The sequence below is a fragment of the Vidua macroura genome, chromosome 17 (assembly GCF_024509145.1).
Source record: "Vidua macroura isolate BioBank_ID:100142 chromosome 17, ASM2450914v1, whole genome shotgun sequence".
Classification (NCBI taxonomy): domain Eukaryota; kingdom Metazoa; phylum Chordata; class Aves; order Passeriformes; family Viduidae; genus Vidua; species Vidua macroura.
The window spans coordinates 3,093,449-3,110,050 of record NC_071587.1 but is presented as its reverse complement, the minus strand read 5'-3'; the positions used below and the strand labels follow the sequence as shown (position 1 = coordinate 3,110,050).

At 41.6% G+C, this 16,602-nt stretch overlaps 1 protein-coding gene across 2 annotated transcripts in view; it reads right to left on the bottom strand.

The window, feature by feature from the left end:
- The window catches only part of MMP24 (matrix metallopeptidase 24), a 45,508-nt gene that overhangs the window by 21,909 nt on the left and 6,997 nt on the right, over positions 1-16,602 (bottom strand). For both annotated transcript variants that reach the window (XM_053993142.1, XM_053993143.1), the window contains 2 exons: positions 14,988-15,104; positions 12,715-13,019 (listed from right to left, as the gene is read on the bottom strand). In XM_053993142.1, coding sequence (XP_053849117.1) covers positions 12,715-13,019; positions 14,988-15,104 — 422 coding nt within the window. The remainder of the gene's footprint in view (positions 1-12,714; positions 13,020-14,987; positions 15,105-16,602) is intronic.

Sequence of the window (16,602 nt, the reverse complement as noted above, 5' to 3'; positions counted from 1 at the left end):
CAATTACATCATTCTCAGAGAACAAGTGAGAAAGCATTTCATGGGAGGAGGAGATGGGAGAAAGAAGTCTTAAGATCAATTCAGAAGCCCAGAGTTCTCAAAAATCCAGCTCTGGATTCATCATCCTGTGTTCCCTTGAAGGGTCACTCAATCAATAATATTGTTAACTAGTTCCCTTTAATTTGCTAATGGTAGCAAATTCCATAGCATGGAAGAGAACACATTCCTCTTGAAGGGGTAGGCTAGGATTTGCTCTAAAAAGAAAATACTGAGGTATAAAACTGCCTCAGTGGCTCTTTCCTTCCACAGCACTCAGCCTGGGGCTGTGAGGGCTCTCTGTGCTCTCACTCACTGCTGAGCTGGAGAAGTCTGGAAAGGAGCTTGTACCTCCCACATTGTTTCTGTTGGTTCTTGAACATATAGGAAGGTCTCTGACCTCCCAGTTCTCCACATTTCTTGTCCAACAGCATTCCCCATAGTGTCCATCTTCTTGGAGAAAGATTCACGTGGAGTACTAACAACCTAGCTTGATACTTTGCTATGGAAACAAGGTCAAGCAATGGGATAAAGTTCCTTAATTTCCTGCTCAACCCACTCCCCACCAAGACCAAATAACAAGAAAAACTTGCACTCAGAGTATCCCAGGCACCTGGGTAAAACAGTAGGGTTAAGAAGGATCTGTACTTGGAGGAAACAGTCCCAAGAGGAATACAACAATTTTTGCTCATTTGCACCATCTGTACAAAACAAACAGGTCTGGTCAGAGACCTGCCTGAGCTTCCTCCTTCCCGGTTCTCAGGAGGCAGCCCAAAGTCCACCAATGAGCACCAGAAAGAGGATGACCCTGTAAAACTGGTGGGAGTAAGTCAGCTCATTGAGTGAAATACCAAATGACCTGCTATACTAAACACAAAGAAACACAGTTAATTTAGTTTTGAAGTTGCTAATGTGTTTTCCTTACCAGCACAATGTTATCACCACAGAAAATGACAACTGAGGACACACCTATAGCACTATAAAAGCATCCTCCATTATCATGATGACACACCAGGTGTGTCATTACTTTACATCCAGCTCAATGGCTCTATACAACTTGAAACTTAGGTTTAAGTTTAATTTTCTTAATTAAAAACAACCTGTGCTCAGGATAAACCTCATTAGCTGGTGTGCTCCCAGATAAGCAACCTTACTTTAGATAAACTGCAATATAATCCCACATTAAACCCCGATCTTTGGGGAAAGGACTCTCAAATTGTTTGTAACATTCTACTTTTCCCTGCAGAGTAAAGGAACACATGGTTTTATTGCAACAGAGAACACTGGAGTCATAGATAAACTATTTATGTATGAACTTCCTTCAACTCTCAAACTCCACCCCTCCTGATTCTTTGATTTTAATCTTCCTCTGGAAAAACCATTCAATAGGTAACAGACACCTTGAGACAGCTTGTCTTTGTGAAGTTGCCCACACATGCTTTCTTGTACAGTGTCATTCCTTTTAACTATGGAAATCCATAACAAAACACTTTATTTGGCTACGTAACTCAGTGAATAATTCCTGTAGGTTGCTGAAATGCCTGTCAGAACACAGCAGCAGGTCACAGGACTCCGTAAGGGCAGTGCTATCAGTTACTGCCATCAGTGTTTGCTCCTCAGCACAGCTGTGCATGTGGGTAGGCTCTGGGGAGCACACAGTACTGGGGACTGTAAATCCAGGACACGGCTTCTAAGACAACACGAGTACAAATAATATTGCATATCTGATTAACAGCAGAAAAGAGACTGAATTCTGCTCTTTGTTGTGTTAGTTTTATACTTTATGAACTGTATCACTCTGCCAACAAATCTACATATTGCAGTGTACTCAGACACAAAAAGACATATGAGGGTTATATTTTGAAATTTTATTAAAGTAAGAATGATACTTAAGAAGTCAGATGATTGATTGTGTGTGACAATAGCATGCCTCAGGTAATTACAGAAGAGATGGTATGAACTAAACATGCTTATGTTCCTTCCACCCCAACAGCCACGTAAAGGCAACTGTTTCCCAAGCACAACTTAAAGAAGCTTTAGGGCTACTCTAAGCTATGCCTTGGTTCTTGCATCTTCAGACCTGGTAGGTCTGACCTGTCCAACAGAAGAACATGTGATTTGTCTGTGCTCCTCCATTCACCTCCATGACATGCTCTGCTCAAGGAAAGTTTTCCAGTCTTCTGAAGACCCTGAAGATGGGCTGATACTGCTCAGTGGAATTCTGTGGAAAACAGCTTTTCTATCTAGAAAGGAAGAAAATACATGTTAAAAAGAAATGCAGGTGTTCCTTTGTTCATAAGCAATTATTGTTATGTGTTGCTTCTTAAGGAATTACTGAAAACTCTGAAAAGTGTCTGAACAGCTTCCCTGGAGAAAGAAGGAGTGATCTGCACTTTTAACAGCAAACTGTACCATGTTAAACTGATCCCCACAAGACCAAGGGACTGCAGAAAGACAAAGAACCACATTATGTTACCAATGTGAAAGGTAATTTGCCTTTATTGACCAAAAGGCAGCGTGCAAATCAGGGCTGGTAGCTGTGCTATACACCTTACTAATGGTGGAAGCTGTGCTTTATTTGACATGCACAGAGGGGAATATGAGGACAACCTCCTGTAGAAACTCAGAGGAAAAATACAAACTAATGGTCTGGAATGGTGAGACCAAAATTGACAGAGTGGACAGCCAGAGAGAGGGGCAGTTGTGCCATTTCAGCTGCTCAGCAGCCTGACAGTCAGTGGAGCAAGCGTGTTCTGCTGAGAAATGAACCCTGTCTTTCACAAATGTAGGTGGTAATTCCATAAACAATTCAATAGCAAAGAATTACTAAGCCCAAAATGAAAATTCCTATTTGCATATACCAGCAGAGAATTTGGTTGAACAGATGGTAAAGCAGTAAAGAAAAAAAAAATCATAGAAACACAAAAAAATGTAGGTATGACCTTCATTCCATCAGTCTTGAAAATGAGCTATTGTTTGTATTTTAAAAGTATTTAAACACAGCAGAGTCTACTGACAGAATTCAGTCCTGACCCAGCTGTGGAAACACTGGAAGGTAACTAAAAAACCCCAGGCCTTGGCATAGGCAGTGTGGACAATCCAGGCTGTGACATGTGGAATCCTTTTTTGCCCATCAGGCTGACATGGTATTTAATTCCTGATGCTGGCAACAGAGCAAGCGTTGCTCTGGAAGCTATGAGAGTAGCTCTGTGCCACAGCAAGGGTGTTCTGTAGAACAGGAGATTTTCTGTCTTTGTCCTCCCCTGACACAGAAGTTCCTGATGGGGCTCTAAAGACTGAGTAGGACTGAGACACAAGAGAGCTGGGATGGAAGACATCTCCCCCTCAGAGTCATATTCTTGGTGGATTTGGGTAGAGAAGGCAATACTAGTCAAATTGTTTTCAAACTGTGAGCTCTCCTTCAGAAACACCAGAGAAAAGAAAAAAGAAATTTAAGCAACTCCCAAGTTTGCTGCTCGCGTGTGATGTCAAAATCCAGAGTATTGGGTGTCATTTCCCTGCCTGATGCTACAATCTGCCTGTGATAACCTGCAAACTCTTTTCAAGAATTCCTCTATTTTTTTTTTCCTTCCTGATGGCCTGTTGTTTTTCTCCTTCGCCCTTCAGCAAGTGGAATGCCACAACTTTATTAAAGACACGGCTCCGTTTTGGCTCATTTCACATCATCAGTTTCTGCTTTACAAAAAGAAAGTGATAAAAAGAGACTTTTTGGCTCACCTTGTTGATTCTTGTGACCTTTTTTTTTTCACAGTTTTTTTTTTCTTCCTTTTTAAGAGAATGACACATCATTTTGATCCTTACTGGCTCTTTCCTGTGAATCCCAGAGTATTTCATTCTCTGTGAAAAGAAGTAAAATACTTTACTTTGATTATACATAAATCAATAGGACTCCAAATACCTACATAACTATATGCATACTCTGTGTATTGAATGGCTACTAACAAATGCAATGGATAACATTTTTCTTTAAAGAACACTGTGAACTTCAGGTATTGACAACTACCATTAGGTGTATTTACAAGTACAGTGTTTTGAAAATTTGGAATTTGGAGATGACCCTTATTAACGAATTTCAGCTGTAATCAGTAACTAGCACTGCCAAGATTTAAAATCCAGCCTGCATTGTGAAGCCACTGCCATGTTTGTAGAATGACAGCAAACACACCAAAAGAAAGCATTACTTACGGAGAGGCTGTCCAGGGGTGGAGAGGAGAATCTGAAGACAGAAATCTTCCCTGTGTGCTGATGGGCTTCCTCTCTTCTCCTTCAGGTTGACAGGACAGGGGTGCAATCTCCAACTGCTGCTGATTTAAGCTGCCTGATTTGATTTCCTTTTACTGTGGCTGGCTGTCTTGAAATCATTTGTTTGTATCCTTGCTCAAATCTGTTCAACATTAGCATAGGATATGAGAGAGCTCTGGCTTATGGGAAGGAGTCTCTCTCCAAGCAGCTACAGGATGAAACCAGTGTTAAGTAGGTATGTCCTGGAGATTAAACACTGAACTGGTCTTCAATGAACAAAATACCAAGCAACAGCATGACCTGGTGATGTATCATCAAAAGGCCTGAAAGAATAAATTGAAATTTTAATACTATTTATGCCCCACTTGACTTCCAACATGTACATGAAAGTCCTCCAGGTCTTCTGTGTTAAGGGACACGTGAGTAACTTCAAAGCAGCTCTGGTTCTCGCTCTGGAAAATGCTGATGCTCATTTTCAACAACAGTGTCAAAAGCCTGAAAAATAATGATGGATTAAAAATGCCATTTGTTAGACCAAAACTCTTTAAATCTGGAGATGTTCTGTATCTGAGAAACCAAAGAAAGAAAATTTAAAATCTACTTAGCAGCCAAACAACACAAAAAATTACACATGTTCTCTGTTGTGAGTTACTCATTGTATTCACACTCTGTAGATTGCCAGCCTCAGTACTTCATAGAAAATGAACATGAGAAAAAGTGATAAAATAAGAAAGAAATGAGACAAAGCAAGGCAGACGCGGAGGAAATAGGAATTAACTGAGGAGGAAAGACTACCAAGTTCTGGCAATTTGCTGGGTGAAGGTACAGGGGTTAAGGTGCATTTTCTTTTCCAAGCAGGCACTGCACTTGCACAAGTCAGTTAAGTGGTGAGCAGGCAGAGAGTAGAGAGTCACCCTAGGAAAATGGATGCCAATACAAATCTCAAACACAAAAAGGAAGCTACAGCTGGATACTCTGCATTCCTCTTAGTTCCCTCCCCCCACATAAAATATCACATCTGTAATCAAACAAAACAAATAGGATAAATAATGTTTAGCCAGCAATGTTTCCAAAGCATCTGGAAACATCTGGAAGTCTTTGATAAGGAAGAATTGTATGACTAGTTTTTACCTAGAAAAAGCCAAACCTACTGATACATCCCCATTAGGACCAGGGAATCTATTGGATATTCTAACATACATTCTATGTTTATAGGATTAGTCTAGTCAATGCTCCAGAAACCTTGTACATTCAGGCATGGAAAAAAAAAAAAAAAAAAAAAAAAAAAAAAGAAACAGTCAGAGGTGGCTCTTCAAAAGGATCAAAAAGCTGCCAAAAAATATTGCCAGCTACCTTTTCATGCACCTGTGAGCATCACCGGTCCTCCCTCATGAAAGATTTCAATGTTAAACAGTCCTGTTTTTAGAAGGGAACTAGCTGATAGAAACAGAGATTTTTATGAGCAGAATATCTTTTTATGGCTCAGAGCTGCCATGAGAAGTAACTACAATTTGCTTTTAAGTTCTAGCAACTCAAATTCTGTCTATGGCAGTGCTAAAGAATTATGGAATAATGTAGATTGAAAGGCATGGCTGGAAGCCACCAAGTTTAACTTTCTGCTTCAAGCAGCACTAATCTCAAAACTACATCAGGTTGCTCAGGACATCATCCAGCCACGTTCCAAAAGTCTCAAAGGATGGAGTCCCCACAACCTCTCCAGGTGCAGCCTCTGAGTTCTACCACTCTGTAGGTGAAGAAGTTTTTATCTTACATCCCAGGTGGAGTTTTTCTTGTTGCAGCTTGTGCCCCTTGCCTTTTGTTCCTTTTTCTGTTCCTCCACCTCCAAGAGAGTGTGCCTCTCTCCTCTCTCTAATATCTCCTCAGGTGGAAGACTGCTATTAGATGCTTCCTCCCCATCCTCCTTCTCACTAGGCTGACCAAGCCCAATTCCCCTGGTTTCATCTTGTTTACAAATGTCCAAAGAATCAAGAAGGTTTGTGATGTTAATACTGCCACGACAGAAAACAGTAAACCTCCAGTGAAGACAGTGCTTTGAACACACTGATCAGCAAATTAAATGTTGGCTTAAAGCTCTGCATTCTCCCAAGCAGGCCTGTCATGATCACTGGCTGCCAGTAAGCTCCAAAATTAGCTACCCCAATCAAAATTTTCTCCTTCAGATCCTTGTTGAATATTCACATTTGTCAGCCTAGGCAATATTTGGCTGTCCTGAAAAACCTGGTCAGATTCCTGAACATATGCCATGTCCAGATGGTGACTCCAGGAGTGCTTCTCTGCTGTTAAGGTAAGATGCCCACTGACAAAATGCTACTCTTTGTGGTAGAATCACAGGGAAAAAGCTGTCTAATTCCTCTCCTCTGTGGCTGACAGAACCTTCCCAAAGGTGTTCAGGCCCTTTCCTCCTTCTGCAGAAGCTCCTGCACTGAATGTGACCTGTGAAATTTCACCTCCTCTACTGCTTCTGCCAGTGTCTTGCAAACTCTGGCAGTATTTTTGGTTGGCTTTCTCTCAGAAGCCATGAGCAGGAAGCTTTCCAAAGAAGCCTCTGCAGGAACCCACTGGGATCTGTGGGGGACACAATCAGTTGGAACAATTATAAGATTTGTTTACTTGCTGTTAGCAAAGCTCAGCATTTCTTGCCAACATCTAAAAAGCTGCCAGAGTGGTCATCCAACATTTACAGAGAAAACTTGGTACAGGTGTGGAAGAGAGGCACTGAAAGATGAACCCTCTGCTCTGTACAATGACCACACAATGTGAAGCTGAGCCACACTGGAGTTGGTACAGAAATAATTCATCAGCTGCAGGTGTTTCCTGAAGGAGCTGAAGTGGCTGCCCTGGGCACACTCCCACCTACAATGCTACATGACAACAGATGATAGGGAGGGTCTTAGAGGCCAACTCTGGGCATGGTGAAAGAAATAAAATCTGGTGATCCCTGAGCAGAGTATGGATATCTCAAGTCTTACCTCACTTTAGTATTAAAAAGATTCTCTAATCTACCTGCAGGGGGTTGACAGACACCACAGACTTAGTGGTATGGTGTTAGTGACATGCATGACAGCAATGTATTTTTGCTTTTAAAATACCAGGAGGGAGATTTGCCTGGGATTATTATGAATACTACTTGTAATGTTAAACTGGAGATAAAAATTTACTTTCTGTAATTAACCTGGATTAAAATAATGTTTGAGATGTCAGAGGCATGTAAAAGCTGTTATGTGTCATGTGGATATTTAAACTGACAGAACTAACTTTCAGTCACTCAGGATTCCTTTTCAACTTGTCTTTGGAGTTACATACATCCATAATTATTATTTCCATATAAAGGCTAGTTAGTACTTTATTTGGCCAGTTAATAATTATTTCATGCATCGCCTCTATGCTTGAGCCAAGTTAGGAGCCAAGGGAGAGAGATCCCAGCACTGCCCAGTTTGTTCACCTCCTTTCAGGCTTTTGCTGCCTGAGCAATGTGGCAGTGTTGTGAGTCTTGAGGTGGGCAGTTCAAAGCCTGCTTGGCTGTTTCTACAGCACATTTCAAGTAAAAAAATGCCCAAAACTTCAAGAAAGGAGAGGAAAGTCTGGTGTTCCTTCTGATAAAACCAGCAGTTGGGACACTGAGCCTGTGCTGACACATGCAGGTGACCAAATGCTGCGTCTGAGCAGCGAAGAGGGGCCCTGTGGCCAGGGAGCAGCTACACCCCAGGTCTTCTGAAAGACAGGGACTTCAAACACAGCTTCACCTGTCTCCAGGTGCCAGCCTAACAAGTCTGGGGCCAGCTAAGCAGCCAACAGCTGCTTTCATTCCTATTGAAGAGCACCTTCCAGGAAAAACACGAGGTCAGTCCCCACCACTGTGACCATGCCAGCTGCTCCTCATGTGTGGTTGTGTAGATGATTTATCTCTAAATGCGCCCCCTCTTCCTCAGTTGCATCTTGTTTGCTGCATCACTTCTCTGATTTCCCTTGGTTCCTCCAAATTCCAACGTTCTGCTTCATGCTTCCAGCCACTCTCATCAACATTATCACCGGAAAACAAATTAATTCTGTATCCCATGATCTCAGGAGCTGCTCCTCCTGAGGAGGTTTAGGAGTTTAATCTCCTAAACCTGGTTTTGCCCATTTTCATAATAAGATTATCTAAATTAATCTTCCAGAGCTTGCTTATGAGAACGCCAGAGAAGGCAGTACAATTATGAAGATAAATCAGCAACCATAAATTGAAAGTACAGTCTTACTCAGCTAAAGAAACTGAATGCCTGAGTGAAACTGTAACTAATATCCAGGGGGAAGGAAACTTTGCATTCACTTTGAAAGCCTATGCAGGGATCACTCTTCACAGCAGAATAGAAGGGGTGGTGCATGTGCCCTTATTACCAAGGACTCAAGAGGACAACCAACAGCTCACAGCTATTATGATTATACCAATAATTTTAAGGGACATGGTAGTGGTCATGCTGTCCACAAGGGCAAAATCAGTATAATAATAACAATGCTAAATGATACTGAGTATATAAATCCCAACTAACTATATCCTAGCTGGGATGATAAAGTTCTCAATAACCCCAGTGGATTACCACAAGGCCTCTTTACAAGACAGAAGCTTTCATCAACAGGATACACCACATTCTCCATATACAAATTGGAGATGGCTGTTTGCATAGAAAGATCTGCTCAAATCACTCATATTTTTCCTGAGTGGATGAAATTTCATATGAAACATTTCACTGCTAGTGAAGACTGCAAAGCAGCTCTTCTGTGGGGTGACAGCTGCTTCCAAACACAGCCGGACTGGACCTCTGCAGGTGCCACAAAACGGTGTAACAAATGCAGACACACAAAAGCAAGGATTCAGACTGGAATAACTGTAATAAAACTATATGGGTGAGAGGTCAGCAAAATGTTCTAAGGATCTATGGCACCAGTTTCAGCATTCTGCTCTCCTGACAGGAGATTTACCTTCACAATTGCAAGGCTAAGAGAGCTCCAAGATAGATGGCTCAACTTTTCCCTTCAACTAATACACATTCTTGTCAGGAGTGGAACATTTTACACTGTGGTATTTTATGAGTTGGTGAAAAGATACCATTGTTACTTCAATCTTATTTCAAGACTCTTATAATCATTGAACAGATACTGAATGGCCAAACCAGTTCCTCCTTTGAATAAATGAGAGCTTTGTGAATGATTTACTGGCAGGGCTCTTTTATACTTTCACTGAGGCTTCTTCAACTCCAGACTGATTAACCCTGTTGCCACAAAATACATATCTTAAGGACAAGCAAGACCACGTTTGAAGAAACACTTCTTGTTAAACAGATTATATTGTTCCCTCTAATACTTTATTTTCAATGAAAAGTGGCAGTGAACTGAGCAAGGAAACCTCTGACCAAGAAGAAACTCTTCAAAGCCCTGCTAAAAGCATTTGAAATGGAACACATCAGAGGTGAGAACCTGAAGCTAGTGAGTGCTCCAGTGACAAGGAACAGTGAAACAGAAGGAAACCCCTCCCTAAAGAGGCCTGGATCATCCAGTGAGGAAGCAGGACACCTTCACAATTGCACACCAAAGAGAAGGATGCAGGCAAAACCAAATTCCTCATACAACACATCTCTAATGCTCTGACTACAGCCTTACCCCTGTCACCCTCAAAACATCAAATTCCCCTCCTACCACCAACACTTCCCCTAGATGGAAGGGTCAGATACAACCCCACCATTCTCAACATCCTCACTGGTGACTTTTTAAAAGAGACTGTGCAGCCCAGTCTTCAGCGGAGTAATCTGAAAGCAAATGCACAGGTGACATCCTCTGAAAAGGAAATCTCAATTCTTCTATCAATTCTTACACAAAGAACACACCAGCCCCTCAAATACCAATTCCTGAACTTTGAGGACACCACTCATGACAGTCACTCAGAACAGCAGAGAATTACATAATGTCTTTGAAAGAGCCACATGGATAAGAATAGCATAAATATAGCTTTTATAAAAAGAGAGACACTCTACTCATTGTATGCATTGCACTCAAACACCATCCTAAAAACTGCATTAAAAAAAATCCTCGAAGAAGTGACCACCTGTGGTGGAACATCCTACCAAAGGATGGAATATTTTCTGCAGAGCCATCCATGCTGCCAGTCTTTAAGCTGGCTCCCAACCTTGCTAAGCTTATCTCAGAAGGAAGCGTTTTGTGCAGAGAATGAGAATAGATAAAAGCAAGTACAACTTGTCAAAACCTTCCCTTCCACCTTCCTGGAAGGACCTTTTACCCCAGACACCCGCACTCCCAGGTCTCATACCTGAACTTTCCTGGGAAGTCATATCCAGTTCCTGGGCCTATCACACTCCCATAGCTGAGCTCAAGTAACTACTGAGACCAGACTGAAGTGGCACAGAGCACTGACACACACAAACACACCTTGCTGCTTCAGCTCTCACAAGGTAACCACTCAGTCTGTCTGTCTGTCACCCCCCATCTGGAGGGAGCCCTCCAGCCACAAACCTAGGTATAAAAATTCCTAACATTTCAAGACAGCAAAACACTCCTTCTCAGTCACATTATAATTTCCCACAGTCTCCACACTCTTCCCCTCTCCACACCTCACCTCCCCTTCTCAGCCTACACCTCCTCTAGTCATTTGCACATGCCAGAAAGCATTACTTCTCTTTCCCTATGTGAAAAATGCATATTTTATGGCTCTATGCAGATAGTTACTATATGTATAATGTTATATTGGTTAGTTGTGCTGTATTAACATTTTAATAGTATGGTAAATGTAGTTTTGTAGTTAAAATGAAGCTTTAGTAGTTGAAATAGAAACTATGTATGTGGGGTTTTTTTAAGGAATGAGATACTCACTCTGAGATAACAGTCACAGAACACCTAAATCTTCCAGAGAAGAGGAATTTATGGTTCTCTTATCAGAAGAAGCTAATTTCTTCAGGCCTTGCTCAGACTCGAAGACACCGTGGGGATTAAAGGAAACCGTTGACATACAACAGACAGAGTTTCTTATTTTAAATAGAATGTATGCATAACCATGAAGTCTGTATGAATATGCAACAGTGTATTGCTTTAAGAGTGATTCTGTTGTTCACAAAACATGCTTGTCGTGGTTCAGTGCCTGAGAGCATCCGGAAGTCCGTAAGTCTTTGCTTTTTATTGTCTTGTAATTGTCCTAACTCTAAATTTTTATTACTCTAATTGTATTACTATTTTTGTAACTATTTTATTTTTATTAAACTTTTAAAATTTTAAAAACCAAGTGATTGGCATTTTTCACACCTACAAAGACAAGTATCATATCATTACTGCTTTCCTACAAATTAGCACTCCCTCGCTGAACCTGACAGCTCCATTTCCTGTCAAAGATGATCTGATACCGACTCACAACTCTGAGGGATTTTCCCCATTTGCAATCCATTCTGAAAGCAAGCTGTCACCTTTAAGCCAGGCCTGAAGGTGGCTTGTGTGCCTGCAAGCTTTTCTTCTTCTAAAACAACACTATTTGGTCTAATGAAAGACATCACCTCTGCATATGTCCTTAGGCATCATGGGCAGGACTCTGCTGCTTTTATACAATTTAAAAATCAAGACATATTTACAGTCCAAGTAAACTTTTAGTCCTTATCAAAATATCAAAACATGATTTTCAATCCCTAAAGGCTTAAAGACACCTCGTTCTTCCTAAACCATTAGGACTGTGGAAATTGGAGAGATATTTTGTGAGGCCACTGTGAAATTCTGATTATCAGCCTAAACTTTTTACAAGGCATCACTATTGTCAATCAAAGGTTTGAAAATAGAACAGAAAGAGCTCATTGCCTTTAGAGAGTAAGATAAAGCTAGAAAGATGCAGAAACTCTTCATGCTTAATAAGATGAAAAGAGTTGTCCCAATCATCAGTCTCCCTTAACTAATCATCCAGCCCCAAACTCTGATAGGATAAGGAGCTCCAGAGTGTGAGAAAACAAATATGGATCAAAACAAATTGGCAATTCAAATGTCTTCACTCTCAACTTTCTATTCACCTTTACAACTAACTTTAATTGCCTTTGGAAAGTATTCCATTTGATACCATTTCAACACTCTTTTATTCATCTTTTCCCTCCCAGACTTGTGGTTTTTGTAGCAATTAAGGCCCAAATCATGAGAGATGTAAGAAGCCAGCAGATACACTCTTCTGTTCACTCCTAAAATTCACACCATGCACAGCCACAAACAAATTAATACAATTGTTTTCCCATTTAAGATAGAATACATATGTAGAAAGCATCTGAACCACTGTATGGGAGGTGAAAGCTCCACCAATCAAATACTTTCTAGTTGAAAGCCTCTCAGTGTGTCTGCATCCAACTTATCCTTGCTGGGAAAGATGACCTGCACTCTTACCATCATGATTAGAATTTCCCAGGGTCCATGGCTCATCTGAGTCAAAGTGAGTGTCTCCTCCAATTCCCGGTCCAGGAAAGTAAGCATGAGCCAGGAATCCACCTTCTCCATCAAACGGAGAACTGTCTCCATGGAAACCAGAAGCAAAAAAGATCATAATATCTGCCTCCTTTCTGTCATTTTTTATTTCATGGTACGGGACCTCTTCAAAGGTAAGTGGTGTCACTCTCTGCCAAACATCAAAGGCCTGACGAATGGCTCTCCTTGTATCAATCTCGCCAACCTTGGGGGTGTAGTTGTGTACACTGTCAGAATGAGAAAGAAGATGTTTCAATTTGCAGAATACATTTGAGACTTATCAATACATAACCACACAGTTTCAACTTCCAAAGGGAAGTTTTTTGCAGACACTACTCTGTGCATGCAAAGTTTTGCTGTTACAAAGAAAGTTACCAACAGACCTACCACCCTGATCTGAATTCTACATTTATCAACAAGAACCTTCATAATGCTTTGGTTGATTTTGGATCACTTCCTAAAAACCTTTCAAATCTGGGTGTAGACAACTGAGTAACTTTTTTTAAAAATGTAAATTACTTCAGATTTTGTCTGAAGTTATGCTAAAATGGAATCTACTACATAAAAAAAATGGACCACTAAAATTCATTTTGAGAAGCAAACTTGCAGTAAACTACACAACTTTACTTATATGACCTGCTTCATTCTCCGAACTACTTAAAATATTCTAGAGCCCGTTAGAGTGATGGATCTGCCAGTTTTGTGCAGCCCAGTCCATGACAGCTAAAGGTGCAGAGTCTGGGGAGAGTAAGAGGCATTTAACTGCACATAAATGTCTCATAATTCTAAACCTTACGTTAAAAATGGTGTTTATGAGATGTTTTGTCCGTGTGCATATAATAGCCTCGTGATCTATTAAACTTGACTTGAGGAATATAAAGTATCTATGTCATGGGAACAATTTTCAGTCTTTAATGAAGCTGGCTCAATTTAATATAAACACACTGTAACACATTCAGTGGTGAATCAAGACACCCATCACTTGAATGCACACTGCAAATACTGAAATTGGAAAGCTAATCAACTACTGGTTTGACAAGGGCAGCAGTGCAGCCATCTGCCAAGCTGCTTCTCTTGCTTATGCATATGCTTAAGACTTATTTTATTTATATGATTCCATACCACTTTCCCCTAGGGTCCAGAAAAAGGTTAGAAGAAGGATCTGATTCTCAGATCTTTGCATACAGGAGGTGTCCCTTTACAATTTGAGTTAAAACAATAATTATTGGTGGAAGCTTTGAACTAGTCCCCAGAACCAGTCCCTCCACCCAGTCTTTGCAGCCCCGCACTGTAACCTGAAGCATCCTCCTCCTTTCTCAGAATTCTTGGCAGAAGAGACAGAGGGCCCCAGTCCCTCATCCTCTTTCCCTTCACACCATCATGTTTTTTCCTACACATTCTGGTACTTTTCCCATGCTGGTCACTCACATTTCTATCTCTTCACCGCAGACATTCTTTTTGTCCTAGTCTTACCTGGATCTTCTCCTTAATGACTACATCTCTAATTTTCACTCCTTTGCAATCTCCTTCCCCCCTCCAAAAAATTCAAAAGGCTGCAATTTCAACTAGAGGGTGGGTTAATTTTAATTTGAAGTGACATTCTTATTGCCAGAAACCTCCATCTTTCAGCAACTGCCTTCCAAAAGCTCACAGCCTGACTCCGAATACCTCTGGGAAACAATTGCCCCTCTGCAACACTCCCTTGACACCTGTAGCTCACCCCAGTTGGCCTAAGTCTGCAAAAAAGCAAGAGCTCTACTACAGGATCAAAACTAAAACCTCTGCAAAAATAAATGTTGCAAATCAGTAGAAGGAGAAAGCATCTCAGACCCAAACAGTGATGTTCCTTCTGCTTTAATGGTTTGTTAAAGGTGACACATGATCTAAAGGCTAGAACCTTAGATTTCTAACAGAAGATAAAGGGCCTTTTACTAAGATTTTTCTGCCAAAATTATACAACTGATGGCTGCAATTCAGGTGCCTTTACTGATAATTTAATTTCTAATTGATAACAGACTCTTCAGTACTCCAGCGCTCTGACAGTATCCTCCTCCACCACATTCTGAGAACAAAAGCCCAGACTAGACATTACAGGGAGGATCCAGTTTCAATTTAAAAGTACTTACAAATTCTGCATGCCAAACAAGTACAGACCATTTTTTCCCCATCAAAAAGGGGGAGGGAGGAGGCTGTACCTGTAGGTTATGTGTTTCTGTCTCCACTTCTGGCCAGTGAGTGCATACCGCTTTTTCCTCCGGCTGCGACGTAGGTGGGGATGATCAGGAACTCCACATCGAGGCTTCTTCATCCACCTGCAAGTAAAGGGAAAAAAACAACAAGCTACACTAAGTGTTTGGAAAAGAGATTCCAAAGAACTCAGGGGGTGACTGGAAGACCTCTGAGAGATGGCCAGTGCTGACACCAAGAAGGGTTCCGTCCTCCCTTTGTCAGGTTTATCCTCTGCACAGGGCTGTCCTACCCACCTCTGCTGGCAATCCACACACCAAAACCACTTCATTTTTCCTTGTGGAAACACAGAGTCCAGATCATGCAGTCCGTATGCTTGACAAGAGCTTAATGATGATAATGCCATGAGAGACCCAAATCAAAATCACAGGTGGCTGTGCTCTGGGATCAAACTCACCTATCACCTACTGGATCCACTCTCCATTTGGTAAAGTGGTCCTGTGCCACTGAAAAAAAATCCAGTTCATATCTCACTAGGTAGAACTGAACAAGTGCAAACACAGATAATAACTAAGGTTTTCACCTGGAATGACCAGAACAGATCCCTCCAGTCTCTGGGTCACACACACCAAATTCCATTAGGTTCTCCCCATGACCCCTGACTCTTGATGTCACTCATGATGTAGGAAACTCTAGTCTCTATTGCCAAGTGAACTGGAAGAGCAAAGGATGCTGTCCCCTGCACAGGGATCCAGGCAGTATTATCACAGAAGTCCACTCTCCTTCCCTACCTCCTTTACCTCCAGCCTTGACAGATCTTTTGCTTCTTTCTTACAGCAGCTTGGGGGTGGACAAACACTTGCAGAGGTTGCCCAGAGAAGTGGCAGAATCTCCATCCTTGAAGATATTCAAAACCCAGCTGGAAATGGTCCTGGGCAGCCTGCTCTAGACGTCCCTGTTTTAGTAGAGGGTTGGAGTAGAGGAACTGAAGATGCTCCTTCAATGATTCTCAGAAAGAATCAAGGATAAATAGACTGTTCCTCAAATTACACTTGCTTGTGTGGGCACATAAGCCAGAAGTGGTTTATGAAGGAACAAATCTGCCCCTCACTGTATGTGGCAGCTGGAGAAGAAGGAGACAAGGGCAGAGACTGAGGAACTGAACTACAGGTACTACTCTCCACAGGTCCCCAGTCACATCCTTTAAGACTCTGCAGTGCATCCCAGGACAGGAGAGCAGAGCCCAGGAATAATGCAAAGCAATCTCTGGCCACAGCCTCCCCCTAAGCAGATTGGCATTGCCTCAGCCACTGGACTTCTTCAGGCATTTTGTGCATTTGATCCACTCACTCTGATGGCAAAAGCAAGTGACACAAAGCCCTTAGGAACACTTTGCAGGACATGCCACTGAAAAGCATTCTAGCCAGTGCTTGCCTATTTCTCACAGGACACCAAATTCTCTCTCTCCTCCTCAGTAAGATTTCTCCCACATCCTTGGCTACCCAGGGGACAACTTTTGGCCTCCAAATGCAAACATTCCTCCATCAACTGCAGCCAGCCAATGGCAAGTAGTCCACACTTGTGCCTAAACAATGTACATCTTATTCACCAAAAAATATTAAA